The sequence below is a fragment of the Topomyia yanbarensis genome, chromosome 3 (genome assembly GCF_030247195.1).
Source record: "Topomyia yanbarensis strain Yona2022 chromosome 3, ASM3024719v1, whole genome shotgun sequence".
In the NCBI taxonomy this organism is placed as follows: domain Eukaryota; kingdom Metazoa; phylum Arthropoda; class Insecta; order Diptera; family Culicidae; genus Topomyia; species Topomyia yanbarensis.
This window is the reverse complement of record NC_080672.1, coordinates 239,633,348-239,648,726: the sequence shown is the minus strand read 5'-3', so window position 1 is coordinate 239,648,726 and position 15,379 is coordinate 239,633,348. Positions and strand designations below refer to the sequence as shown.

General features: G+C 42.7%; 1 protein-coding gene across 1 annotated transcript; it reads right to left on the bottom strand.

Moving 5' to 3' along the window:
• Positions 1-9,798: 9,798 nt before the first annotated feature.
• Positions 9,799-14,566, bottom strand: LOC131687804 (putative uncharacterized protein DDB_G0287113). The gene is made up of 4 exons (XM_058971896.1): positions 14,016-14,566; positions 13,022-13,186; positions 12,318-12,615; positions 9,799-10,092 (listed from the first exon to the last, which is right to left on the bottom strand). Exons 1-4 carry the CDS (start codon positions 14,564-14,566, stop codon positions 9,799-9,801), a joined length of 1,308 nt encoding a protein of 435 aa, XP_058827879.1.
• Positions 14,567-15,379: the final 813 nt, after the last annotated feature.

The window sequence follows — 15,379 nt, the reverse complement described above, 5'->3', positions numbered from 1 at the left end:
TATAGGTTTCCGAACCAAGGTGCGATAGCGGTGTCAACCAGAACGTGTGTTTCCTGTATGGCTAATACAATCGGGTCATACCGAACAATAATAGCTTGTAAATCTCCTAGAGTTCGTCTAATTCCGTTCGTATTCCATTGGATGGCTAACGAGCTATGGTCAGGTGGGGAAGAGATTTTTGGGTCCGGTGGCTGGGTGGGGATGTTGTTCAAGGGTGTGTCGTTCGGCTTATAATGAGTGGTGTCGCTGAGGTACTCATCGCTAGATGTTCCGTGGTTTTCTTGTACTGTCATTTGAGTAGTTCTTCCATTTTTAAATGTGACCGGGTGCCAGGAGCATTCGGCAACTGGGCTGAGAATGTGGTCGGGGTATGCACTTGCCTCAGTGGCAGGTAAAGAATCGGCTGGTCGGCAGTCCAGATTTCGCGGTATAGCAATAGTCAGGGGTTCATAGGATTGCTCTGGTACTGTGGGTGGAACTATTTTCTTGTGTTGTTGGTTTGTTGTAATGATGCCGGGTTCGGTATTGCTGAAGTCCTGAATGCGGTAGAAATTTAGTCCCATGGGACCCCACACAGAGGGACCGTTGGGAGATGCCGATCCGCCTTGAAATGATTGAACTGTTGTACCTGGGAGCTGATTGAAGGCTGTACGCTTGTATGTCTTAGATTGGATGTAACTAGTTGAGCGGGCGGCTGGTCTAGGTGGGGTCTCGACCGACGTCGGGACAGCAGAGGCGGCCGCTTGATCCGCCGTTGTAGTTGACTTTAACAAAATGTTTGTGCTTGGGTGTAGTGTTTTCGATATGTTTGTTGTGAGCTTGTTGGGGGACAGGGCACTGTGTGAAGTCAGTTGATTAGAAGGGTTGTTGGTGTATTCATTCACCATTGTTGATTTTTGTTGAGGTGGTTTACTAGTTGGTTTGAAGTCCCTGACTCTAGTCCGATATGTCTATGTCAAACCGTCTTCGGTGTTGGGTTTAGCAAAAGAAACTGTTGAACAGGCGCTACTCGATCTAGTATGGTATGTGTTGCTTGGGGCGTTGTCTTTTTGAATTGGGCTTCGAGATTTCTCCTCCCTTACATTTGGGCGGCCCTTGTTGTTCTTCCTATTTTTCTCTTGTCCGGCTCATCATCATAATTGCCGGTCTCCATAGCATGTACTTGTGATGATTGGGAGAGTTTAGTTTTAGAGATTGGTGTTGTCACTGTCTTTAATATTTTTGTCAATTTGCTGGTTTGATTGTCACTAGGAGGTGCTGAGCGCTTTGTAAGTTTGGAAAAATCTTCGCGGAGGGCAGCGAGCTCACAGCGCATTGCAAGGTTATGTGCCTGTGTCTCGGCTAACTGAGCCTTTAGTGTACGGATCTCGAGGTCCTTGGAGGCTTCAGTTTGGCAGTTCTGGTTAGCTTGCTTTGCTTTGGACAGTTCTTCCGTAAGTAGCTGGATTGTTCGGTCCTTCTCGTTATTCTCAGGGTTAAGGCGGTCCTTAAGCACATTGGCGTAACTGTTTTTTTCTGTAATCTTACGAAGCAGCGCACGAGCTTCGGGGAAGGTGATGTTCTTTGTCACCTTTAATTTTATGACACTCTCTTCTTCCATGTAGGAAGGGCACTCTCTGCTGCGCTTCGCGTGTTCTCCTTTGCAGTTTCTACACTGACTGGGTAATTTACAAGTAATGCCTTTCTCTACCATGTGACTGCCACTGCAGTTGAGGCAAACGGTCGTATTGGGACAGGAGCGGCTGCCGTGGCCGAAATTGCCATAGTTAAAACACATCATGGTGACGGGTAGTACTGTCTAACTGCAGTTCGAACGAGACCTAGGTAAATGTACTCTGGGAGGAAGGACCCGGAGAATGACAAAACGAGAAGAGGGGTATTGACTGGTATCTTTTCGACCATCTTCGTGATTCTTCGTACGGCGACAACGTTTTGGCTAGCGAGTTCTTTCAGTACTTCGTCTGATGTGAGGTTGACTGTATCTTGATCGAAAATGACCCCCTGCACAATATTTAGAGTAGGATGAGGGATAACTTCAATGAGTTGGCCTGTGGTAAGCGATTTCATATTGAGAAGCGCCTGGTAGGTTTTCTTCGATGTTGTTCGAAGGATGTACCTAGTTCCTCTGCCTTCTTTGAATGCAAATAGTGTCCTAATGGGATCGAAACCAAGTGCAGCTTTAACCGACTGGTGTATCAGGAAGGGATTAGCCGGAAGACGTTGATCACTACTTTCAGTGGCACCTATAGCTCGCATTAGCAATGTTTGCTGGTCAATCACGTCCCCCGAATTTAAGTATGTTGGTAAAGTATTACTAAGAGATGGCCCGCCACCTCCGTCGGGTGGGAAAGAGTCAACCCCCATGCTTACGCGGCGTACAGGTATCCGATGGTAAAGGTGCTTCTCTTACCTTATGAGTGTTGATTTACTCCGCCCTTGTCCAAAACAATTGTTCTACTCGTGGCACTGGCACAACTAGTACTCAAGATTGTGTACAACTTCAAGTTGCTCGAAAGGTTGTATTAAATTTCAAGCGGTAATCGCTTGTTAACACCACCGCTAGGTTATGATTTGCACAGACACTACGGGGAAAATATTACCACTTTCAGTTAAATCTCTCCGTTTTAACCGTTTCCTTTCCGTTGCATGGACAATCGTCACACCACTAATCAGCGTCTCACACTGTGAGTCGACGGCCCGTTATGTGAATGACGCACTCACTATCACACCTCGAATCCCTTTCAAGACCGAACACACAACCCACGCGTTGGTGAGAAGATCAACCGGGTGGCTGAGGCCGAGCCAACAGCACTGGATCGCACGCGATATACAGAGCTTGTATAAAGACGAACCGTTCACACCATTTGTTGTAAGCGAACTGGCGTCAAACTTCATATTGTCTAATTTACCGAGCCCTTTGGCTCCCTTGAGCCATTCAGCACCACGACTCGGCTCTCTTATGCCATTCAGCACCGAAACATTTCTCTTACCATTCAGTACCACTTACCCGTTGAATTCCCGACTTGTTCGCAAACTACTTGGTCTAGTCCCCGACGATGAACCTAACCTACTCCGACGGAGAATTCTCCGGCGAGAGAAGTTCTCCCGAAACCGAGCCAACCAATCAGGTATCCGGTTCGCTGTTGCCCCGACGACCCCCGACCGGTGGTGCTTTATCGCGGTCTACTTGACTAGTTCCCGGCGGTGGATTTAGCCTACTCTGACGGAGAGTTTCCCGACGGTGATCGCTCTCGTGAAACCGTTACTCGCCGTTCATCACGCCATTTCCGCTATAAGGCAGTCATCATCAGCGCCACCACACTGTTGACCGCGTTCCACGTGTTCACGTCACTTCTCATTTTGGAGACGACATTAACCGGGTTGATATCCGGCTCTCCCGTTTCGAGCATCTCTCTGCTTTCACTTCGAACCTGGAACATTCAAAGACCACATGCTCCGGTGCTTCCTCGTCGTTATCAATAACAATCACTTTTGTTGAAGGTTACAAATTGTTTGAAAGTCACTGGACAAGGCCATTCAGCAACAGCAACATTAAGCAACTAATCTATACTTATTCAACTTCTACGTTTGTTGTATACCTTGTTTTCTACTGTCATATTATCCTTTATTTTTCCTTGAACTGAATCAATGTTAATATAACAACAGGTTACCGTGTGCAATAGTTGACAATAAATGACAAAATGACAATTCAACTTTAAAGGTCAACAGAATTTTTGAAAATCTATTCCAATCATGTGCGAGAAAGAGAAGCAACTCATATTTATATGAGAATATCTTTTTACTACAAAATCAGATTAATTATATATATGGTGTGTGTGTATATGGTTGGTGTTAAGTCAGACCGGACTAAGTGACAAAATATTGATTTCGAGGAAAATGAGTTTAAAGTTTGAATCGCAGCATCCTTTACATTATAATTGGAAATTAATTTTTGCCATCATTCTTGTTTATTGTTTCATATTTTAAATCTGACAAAAGTCAAATGTAGCTGACGAAACTCTTTATCCATTGCTACCATTGTCTTATTCTTTTATGTTTTGCGACTTAGTCCGGTCTGACTTAACACCGACCATATGTATATATATATATATATATATATATATATATATATATATATATATATATATATATATATATATATATATATATATATATATATATATATATATATATATATATATATATATATATATATATATATATATATATATATATATATATATATATATATATATATATATATATATATATATATATATATATATATATATATATATATATATATATATATATATATATATACTAGCTGTAACCCGGTGCGCTTCGCTACACCCATCAGGACTAAACGAAATATTTTAAAAATAGTAAAAATAACAAATATTTTTGCTCGCGGATAGACAATGTTCTTAGTTTGACCACCTGGAGCACAATTAAATTAATTGCTCTGTTTTTCTACACACAATCGTTTGAAATCCCTTGATATCATTCGAATTCGAGGTAGCAGTACATCTGCTCCTTTATATTTTCTAGTTACAATGGTCGCTTAAATGAAATTTTTCAACCAAAGCACAGTTGTGGTGGGTCGATGTTGCGCAATAACTAATATAATAGGCACACAAAGTTTCAATTGCAACACATGCGGTGCACAGTGTTGCAAAACGACGTTCTCATGATCAAAATTCAATAACTTCTGAACCATTGGTTTTGGAGAATGGATTTTTTCAAAGAAGTTTCTGGATATAGATGCATCTTTTGATATAATGAATTGAGTGATTAATCCCCTAAAAGTGACATAGAAAACTTATTTCCCCAAACAATTTAGCTAGAAGCTCACTGTCTTCAGTAAAGTTGTAGAAAATATTATCGTGAAAAACTTTACTGAAGATACTTAAGCTCTACATAGTAACAGTAGCGAGATATGTAGGTTTGCTCAGGATAGACGCCTTCAAAACAGTTTTTCAAATATAACTTTTTACGATTACATTTTAATTTTTAAAAATGTCTTCTACAAAGTTGTTAAAAGCGATAAAATACACATTTTTTTATAACAACGATGAATCGGTAGCTCTCGAAACAACAAAGTTATTGTCAATTTTCGAATATTTTTTTATCAATTTGCACCTTAAGCAACTTCCTTAATCGCAAAAATTCGTAGAAAGAACTCTTTTCTTTCGATTAAATATAAAAACCTTCATCTGACGGAGACTGCTGGGTAGGTTACGTATAAAACCAATACTCCTGAAAGCATGGTGGATCGACTGAATTAAATAATTCAACACGATAATCCATGGATATATACTAGCTGTAACCCGGTGCGCTTCGCTACACCCATCAGGACTAAACGAAATATTTTAAAAATACTAAAAATAACAAATATTTTTGCTCGCGGATAGACAATGTTCTTAGTTTGACCACCTGGAGCACAATTAAATTAATTGCTCTGTTTTTCTACACACAATCGTTTGAAATCCCTTGATATCATTCGAATTCGAGGTAGCAGTACATCTGCTCCTTTATATTTTCTAGTTACAATGGTCGCTTAAATGAAATTTTTAAACAAAGCACAGTTGTGGTGGATCGATGTTGCGCAGTAACTAATATAATAGGCACACAAAGTTTCATTGCAACACATGCGGTGCACAGTGTTGCAAAACGACATTTTCACGATCAAAATTCAATAAATTCTGAACCATTGGTTTTGGAGAATGGATTTTTTCGAAGAAGTTTCTGGATATAGATGCATCTTTTGATATAATGAATTGAGTGATTAATCCCCTAAAAGTGAGATCGAAAATTTATTTCCCCAAATAATTTAGCTAGAAGCTCACTGTCTTCAGTAAAGTTCTAGAAAATATTATTGTGAAAATCTTTTTTGAAGATATGTACTTAAGCTCTATATAGTAACAGTAGCGAGATATGTAAGTTTGCTTGGGATAGACCCCTTCAAAACAGTTTTTCGAATATAACTGTTTACGATTACTTTTTATTATTAAAAAAAGTGTCTTCTACAACGTTGTTAAAAGCGATAAAATAAATGTGTATTTGTGTATTTATTTGTATTTATAACAACGATGAATCCGTAGCACTCGAAACAACAAAGTTATTGTCAATTTTCGAATGTTTTTTTTTTATCAATTTACACCTTAAGCAACTTCCTTAATCGCAAAAATTCGTAGAAAGAACTTTATTCTTTCGATTAAATATAAAAACCTTCGTCTGACGGAGACTGCTGCGTAGGTTACGTATCAAACCATTACTCCTGAAAGCATGGTGGATCGACTGAATTAAATAATTCAACACGATAATCCATAGATTTATATGTGTAACAGAATTACCATCGATTTTATTTTGGATGGAGTAGTGTATGAAGTTGAAGTCAATATACGCAATCGATGAATTCTTCAACAGATTGTATTATTTTACAAAATCATGTGGAAAAGTGGTGCAAGTTATTGTTGCATCGATTAACATTTTCCCAACCCATATATCTAACTTTTTTTGGCGAATTAACCTGCGAAGGTGACTATAAGAATCATTCAATACAATAAAAGTATGCACATATAGTGAAAAGTTCTGTTTTCGAAACATATTTCCAATGATACGAAGACATAACGGAGTGTTGGTGGACGTGGGTAAAGTTAATTCATAAAAAATGGCACATTTGAAAAAATATTTTGGCGATACAGAGAGTGTTAGTATATTCAGTCACTTTCCATATAATCACTGCACAATTGAACAATATTTCTTCAAATACCATAGCAGAATACTGAAAATTGAGCCAGCGACAGAGAATCTCTGGAGGTATCTCGTTGAAAACTTGCTCTGTGGTGTACATCATAAATCAAAATATATTGGACCAATCGTTTTCAAGGTTTGCACAGTTCTTCTACATATCCCCAGGTATTGATCGAAGCTTTTATATATTTCTTGATATTTGAATTTTTCATAGCATTCTGCAGCTAAAAATGCAATTTTCGCTAAAAAAATCATGAAACTTATTTTTGTGAACAAAGTTTTGATGACAATTTGGTTCAGTAGATTTAGAGTTATGCTGTACATCGCATTTATTCGAGGTATCTCCTGAAGATTTTCAATATTTTGCGGTGAACATTAAGGAAAATATTGCTTAAATGTTGCATTATTGTCTGAATAGACTAACACTCTCGGTATCGCCAATTTTTTTTTTGAGCGCGATATTTTTTTCAACAATAATCGTACCCCCTTAAGCAGAAACTGATTTCATCAGTAGGTGTCGACTAACGGATAAAATTTGACGATGATCGCGCACCACGCCACCAAATATTCGATCAGTTCCTTTTATGAATCATCGTGAATTCGTCCGATATAAGTGTTGCATTCTTTCAGCATTTTGCTTGCATCCGAATTTTGATTGATATTGTAAGTAACGTTTTCTGCAAGCGCAAGATTTAGTGCCTGTTTTAGGGCAGAACTGTTCGTCCATAATCCAGCAATGTTGATTTAACTTCAGATGAAGTGATCGCAAGTGCAATTTTCATTTTAATTTTCAATTTAATTTTCGACAAATTCATGCAATTCATCAGTATTATATTGTCATTCGCGTAATAGATCTCTATCAAATAAATTCTTGCCATTTCATGTATGTGCTGGTATACATACATGCAACAAAATTTTAGATTTTTGAAGTAATTGATAGATATTGCATCAGAAACCCTCCTTCTCCTTCAGATTCCAAAACCAACAATCATGTCCACCGTCTTGGTGGAAGAAATACTTATGCGAAATCATATATAATATATATAACTAAAAAAAGTTCTTCAGTGCACCCCCCCCTCTCTCTTTCCTCGGCTTAGGTACTTCTCACCCTTCCCATCGTACACAAAAACCACCCCATGACCACCTCCTTAGCGGAAGGAATACTTATGTCAAAATTGAATTCATCGCTAATAATGACATTGAATGAATAGATTGAATGAATAGATAAGGATTACTTCAGAACCCTCTTCCCCCCCCCCCTCACTCCTTTCTTGGTCCACTCCCATCATCCATTGGCTCAGTAGGAGAAATACATATGTCAAATACTAATAAATATGGAGATATAAATAATTCTTTGCCTAAAAAACAACCCCCCCCCTTAAGCTCAGTGTACCCCCCATCCAAAAAAAAACCATACCATGAACATCTTCTTAGGGAAAAGAATACGTATGCCAAATTTCATCAAGATCGGACTTGTAGTTTAGAAGTAGTTAGCGGACATCATACATACAAACATACATTGATTTATATATATATATATATATATATATATATATATATATATATATATATATATATATATATATATATATATATATATATATATATATATATATATATATATATATATATATATATATATATATATATATATATATATATATATATATATATATATATATATATATATATATATATATATATATACTTTATTTTTTTATAGAGCACAAAAATCTTTATCAAAAAAGCCCTGAGTAAGCAGGCGCAAATCCCAGCGTCTCAGAGAACTGGTTTGGGCTGCCACCCGACCCGTTTAAATTACTGCTCTTGCTCAGAACCAGATTTCTCCCCGGCAGTACCTTACGGCATTACTTCGGGGAGGGGTCTTTATGTGCATAGCAGACACTTTTATCTAACTACTTAGTAGTTATTTCCTTCAGTAGGGTTACATCATCACACCTCGACACATCACCAGTTCTCGACCATCCAAACAGACTGGCTGTTTCTGCATGGCAATCGGAAAGCTAAATATGGGTCGAGACTTGCTCTTCTCCTACGAAGACAATCCGGGTGTCAAACTTTATTTTGTTAATTTACCGAGCCCTTTGGCTCCCTTGAGCCATTCAGCACCACGACTCGGCTCTCTTATGCCATTCAGCACCGAAACATTTCTCTTACCATTCAGTACCACTTACCCGTTGAATTCCCGACTTGTTCGCAAACTACTTGGTCTAGTCCCCGACGATGAACCTAACCTACTCCGACGGAGAATTCTCCGGCGAGAGAAGTTCTCCCGAAACCGAGCCAACCAATCAGGTGTCCGGTTCGCTGTTGCCCCAACGACCCCCGACCGGTGATGCTTTATCGCGGTCTACTTGACTAGTTCCCGGCGGTGGATTTAGCCTACTCTGACGGAGAGTTTCCCGACGGTGATCGCTCTCGTGAAACCGTTACTCGCCGTTCATCACGCCATTTCCGCTATAAGGCAGTCATCATCAGCGCCACCACACTGTTGACCGCGTTCCACATGTTCACGTCACTTCTCATTTTGGAGACGACATTAACCGGGTTGATATCCGGCTCTCCCGTTTCGAGCATCTCTCTGCTTTCAATCGAACCTGGAACATTCAAAGACCACATGCTCCGGTGCTTCCTCGACGTTGTCACACTCCGGGCACAACGATGACGTTGCGTGCCCGAACCGGTGAAGATACTTCCTGTAGCAGCATGCAGCGTGTCAATTGCATGTTCACCTCTCCGTGTTTTATATTGCCCCGTGTTCACAGGTTTGGGATGAGCTGGTAGGTCCACCTTCCTTTTTCTGTACTACTCCATTCTTGCTGCCACCTCGCAATAGAATCGATTCTCCCATTTTTCTCACGTTTCTGGTGTTTCTCCGATTGTAGTACATACTCGATTTCCTCCGCCAGGGTGAAACAGATGGGGATCATCTTGGTGATAGCGCATACTGCTTCCGACGATATAGTTCTGTACGCACTCTCAACTCGTACGGCCATCAGCCGGAATGTCCTGTTCAGCTTTTCACTGTTCCACTTGGTTTTCAACGCAGAACCCCAGACAGGACCCCCATATCGTAGTACCGATTACGAAACAGTAGATAGCAGACGTCTCGTGCTGCTTCTCGGACCGTCGGCATTTGGCGTGATTCTCGCTTTTGCGTTTGTTGCCTTTGCTGACTTTTCGCAGTCGTAGTCGACGTGGTTGTTGAAGCTCAACCTGTCGTCGATTAGTACTCCCAATTGCTTCCGTGCACGCTTTGATGCGATCACGTGCCCTCCGACATGGATCTGCATCCACTGAACCGCTTTGCAGTTGCTGACCAACAACACCTCCGTCTTGTGGTAAGCTATATGCAGCTTTACCCGTTTCATCCAGCTCTCGATCGCGTCTATTGTCTTCGTACCGCACCTCTACTTCTTCAAGTGTCTCACCCATCACCGTTAGTGACACGTCGTCCGCGAAACCCACGATTTTCCCTTTACTGGGCAGCCAGAGTGTTAAAACCCCATTGTACCTCCCGTTCCAAAGAGTTGGATCTGGCATAGATAGTCGGCAATCCTCATTCTGTGCAGCGCTGCAGCAATGGCTTTCTGGCTGGCGCTGTTTAAATGCATTCTTCACACCCATCGTGATCACAGCGCAGTATCGATTTCCTGTTCGCTTGTGTTTAGATGCCTTATCAGCACTCTCGAGCACTGTTCGAACTGCATTCACTGTCGATGCTCCTTTGCGGAATCCAAACTGCATCTTGGATAGCCCGCGCTCACCCTCCGTGCATTTCATCAGCCTGCTAAGAATGATTCAATGGCATTTCGGGGAAGTTGCCTTCATTTAAAAACTTCTGCAGCACCTTCCTGAACATGTCCGGATATGCCACGATCGCAGCTTTCAGCACCACGTTTGATATTCAATCCGAATCGGGGGCTTTCTTTGATTTCATGCGATTCGACGCTTCTGCGAGCTCATCGCTAGTCACTTGCCGATTGTCTGTGTTTGCTCCTTCTTCTTCTCCGTACGGTGTTAGTGGCCAGATAGTTGGATGGTGGTTCGGGAAGAGACCCTCAACGATTATCTTCAGCGTACCCGGGCATATTTCATTTTCGCCATCACGACTTGGTACGCGGCGTTTTAGGGATTGGCGTCTACTTCTCTCCTTGTAGCAATCTGACTTGCTAAGCCTGTCTTGCGCTCTTGTCTATCTGGTTCCGATATTGCTGGACGCTGTCTGTTGCGTGGTTCCAGTTTTCGCGGCATTGTGGCGCCACAATCCTTCTTGCTAGATCAGCCGCATCCACGTTCTCGGTCCCGCCGTTCAGCCGAAGTGGCTCAACGAAGAAGTCTTTGTTGCAGGCTTTCGTCTTCCACTTTCGCTCGCCGGTCATCCTTCTTTTGCTGCTGCAGCGTTCTGGTAACCGGTACGGTGGAGAATCGCCTGGTGGTCGCTATGCGTATACGTTTCGCATACTCTCCAATCCATATTCACCGTCGATGATAGACTCCCTACTATCTCTCTGAAATGTGCTAACGGAACCTTCATTGAACAATCGTACGTCTAACTGCGCTAGAGCTTCCTGCAGGATACACCCTCTTGTGTTGGTTACTCTATTGCTCCACTCCGCAGCCCAGGCGTTGAAGTCACCACCAATGACTACCGGCTTTCGACCGATCAACTGCTCGGTTAACTGCTCCAGCATTGGGCTGAACTGCTCCACTGTCCACCTTGGAGGGGCGTAACAGCTGAACACGAAGACGCCGCTGATTTTGGCGATCACGAAGTTTTCGTATGTGCGTACTACCACTTCTTGAATGGGAAATCTGTCCATAAATTGTATCACACCGTTCCCGATCTATCCGTCACCCAGTTACCGTTATCAGGGGGGACTTGATACGGCTCTGCAATCAAAGCGACATCACACATAGTGTCTACCGTATACTGCCACAGCAGTTGCTGTGCAGTGTCACAGTGATTCAGATTTATCTGGGTTATCTCCATTACCGTTGGCCTGCAGTCGCCCTCTTGTAGGCAGGGCTTTTAATGGCACTCGTCTGATAGTCGGTTTCGTCCGCAGGAGTGCAAAGCATGCACTTCGACATCTGCGTACAGTCTCTCGCAAGATGGTCTGTTTCCCTGCATTTCAAGCATATCCCGGATTTATCCGTGCCTTTGCAAGCCTGCCAAATATCCAAAGCCCAAATACTTGAAGCATTTCTCTGCTTGTTTATTCACTCGTGGGGATGCTCTCAATGGGTATCTCGATTATCCAACCGTAACTTTGCCTACTTCCAGAGATTTGTCAACAACGGTTACCAGTAAACGAATCATCGCTGTCTGAGTTCATCCGTATCCCTTCTTAAGCCGGATAGTCATGTGCACCTCGCCCAGGTTACACTACTGCTTCAGTGCACCTCTCAGCTCGTCTTCCGTCGTGATTTCATCGGGTTTAGGCTTCAACTTCTCCTGTAATGTCGAGCTGTTAGTCGTGGGATCCTTCTTCAACTCGAAGAGTATCTCGCCTTTTTCGGGTACGCCTGATTCTTACCACGTTTTCCCCCAAATCTCTCAGTTCCGGCTCCTCTCTGACCTTTTTGAGAAGCCCTGCATAAGTCGGGGTGACATTGGCTTTGATGAGCACGGTTTCTCCCTTTGGCGCCGTCTGACGAGCCGAAGGTTTTCTTTTCCTCTTCTGCTGCCCTTTTCGCTCTTCCTTCTGCTTTCGCTGTTTCCCGTGTTTCTCATTTTGACCTACAACGGTACTCCAACCTTCTTCCAATTGGGTCCTCGAGCGCCTGCCTTTTGGGCTCGCCTGGTCTTCCGTCTCCTGGCGAGGTTCTTGTCCTCTTTTGAGTCAAGGAAACTAGCGTGTTCTCCACTCCTATCTGCTTCTTCTTTCCTTGCTTCGGGGGATAAGAAGATTGTAGCCTTAGCCGACGACAATGCTCGCTAAGCTACATTAGCCCTCCGCGTTGCCGTGTCATACTCCTTCACGACAGACACTAGCGCCTTTCGGACTTTGCAGACCATATCCTTAATAACGGCCCTTACACGTTCAATATTTTTGACAATACTAGACAGTATTGACAAAAGTATTGTACGTGCAATGGAAGTATTGACGTATTGACGATGTGCATTTGAAGTGGGATTGACGTATTGAAGCAATGTCGTCAGTCTTGTTTATTGACAAATATATTGAACGTATAAAGGCCGCTAATGTCTTTATGGACGTTGTTTCTCGCGTCCACAAACTTGTAGAACTCCGTCACCTTCGCTGCCACTACTTTTGGCTTATGTGGGGTGTAATTCATGCCACTCTTCTCAGGCTGTTGTTGGTGCTGCTGCTGTTCCTGTTGCTTCTCCTCCTGTTCTTGTTGAATGACTTCAGCTGCTGGTGGTGACCTCACCAAACCACCTCTGGCGAATGGACTCACCGCGCCTGCTCCATATGTAAGTTTCTTGTTTTTTCTCCTCCTTGTGTGGTTATCTATCCTTCATAGGGAGTAGTGTTCAGAGCCGGATCGGCGTGAAATCGGGAATAGTCCAACCGAACCTAGTACTACTAACTGAATTGTTTTCAACGTACCCTGGCATAGCAGCTCCAATAGAACCACCATTGATCTTCGCAATCGCGACACCCTCCGCAGAGGAGTGTACTACCTCTTGGACCGCGAACCGTCCCGTTAAACAAATTGCCGCCATCCCAGACCCGTCCGCCACCAAATTGCCGTTATCGGCAGGGATGTTGTACGCGTCGGATAGGAGGGCGACATCTGTCCTCGACTCCGAGACTGACTGTAACAGCAGCTGCTGGGCAGATGCACAGTGGTAAAGATACGGCTGTGTTACTTGCACGGCTTCTTCTTACTGGCCCCACCGAAGGGACACGAAGGTCCACCCATAACATGGTTACGATCTTGATTCTTACTGGCGCAGATAAGCCATTTTGGTATCCTATCGCATTTCTGCGCATTGTGTCCCTCCTCACCACAGTAACGACAGAACTTTTTTCTGTCTGGACCCTTGCAGTCGTAGGACTTATGGCCGGACTCTAGGTAACGATAGCACCTATCCACTGAAGGCGGCTGGGGTATGCTTACTGAGCATACTGACCAGCCGATCTTCAGCTTCCCTCAATAGATGACCTTTTTGGCTTCCGCAACCGGTAGCCTGAAATAGGCTACCTTGCGTGCCAAATAGTCCCTCTCTTAGGCGTACAGAAGTCCGCTCAATCTCTGCGCCATACTGCTCCACAACGGTAGAGACGACGTTGTCTGCGTTTGTAACCTTATCCAGTTGCTTGCACTGGAGGGTCACTTCCGCATCCAACGACCTCACCTGAGCGCCGTCACCCAAGAGCTCTTGGGCCAACTTCTTGTACGCCGCCCCACTAGATTGCGCACCTCGTTTCAGCACCAAGATCATTTCGCCTGTCTTGGTACGTCTAACGCTGCGCACATCCTGTCCTAGAGCCGAGGGATTTTTGGCCACCCGCAACGGTTTGAGGGTGTCGGCATACTTATCCTCGTCGGTTTTCACCAACAGAACCTCTCCTCTGTCCTTAACCTTCTTTGCGGGTCGAGGTGCGTTCGACTTCCGCTTAGCCCTGCTGACCAGCTGCCAGGAATTTTTGCTCCCTTGTGCTGATGGCACCGACTGGCTGGTACCCACTTGTGGCCCGGCACTTTGCGCCCGGTTGGTGTCTTTCGCCTTCTTGGGCCGAAAAGTGACCTTCTCTGGTCGACGCCCTTCGGAATCTTTTGCACCCCGGTCTGCACCGTCCAAACGAATGTTCATATGATGCAGAAATCTCTTTTATTAGCTTGTCTTAAATTTGTGCTTGTTAATAATCAATTTTGTATCTTTACAAGTGAACAATAACATTAAAAGTAACAATGTAATGCGTGTGTGCCTGAAAAATAATGCTATATTGATGGTGATGCACTTTAAAAATAGTAGTTTTTACATGATTTGGGCCTTTTTGTTGAACTTAAGCACCTATAAGTCTTATTTCAATGGATTGCCTGCTATGATTTCGTATCAGTCTCGTATATAGTTTACCGCTTATAGTAGTCGTATATTTCGATCTGTAACCATCGACAAACCCATACCATAGATAACAGACGTTTAGGCTAGAATAAAATTTCTTCAAAAACCTGTGTAAACTTTCAAATTGATAAACGTTGGAAATCCGTGTTTCACTATTGCCATCTGCGCAACTGTTTGCTATACGTGTTTGACAGCTGCACTCTAACTGCATTGCATCGATCATTGCGCCATCTACAAACGTTTGCCAAACATGTTTCTGACGTCTGATTTATTCGGAATCTCAGTAGCGGGTATTTACACACGATTCAAATCGAGCCTAAACGTCTGTGATCTGAGCCCATACCTTCCTCCAAACCAGCGGAATAAGACTTGAAGAAAAACAAAGACTCATCGGGAAATGTTAACGTTATTATTTACCGAGAGAATGAGATTTTCCAAGTGATTCTCTTTCATCGTCGACACAAATATTTTCTTAATGCAGAATTAGGTTTTCATGCATACAAAGTGTGATATTTACATATTCAGTTGAAAATTGAAGTAGTTTATATATTGACCCAATAC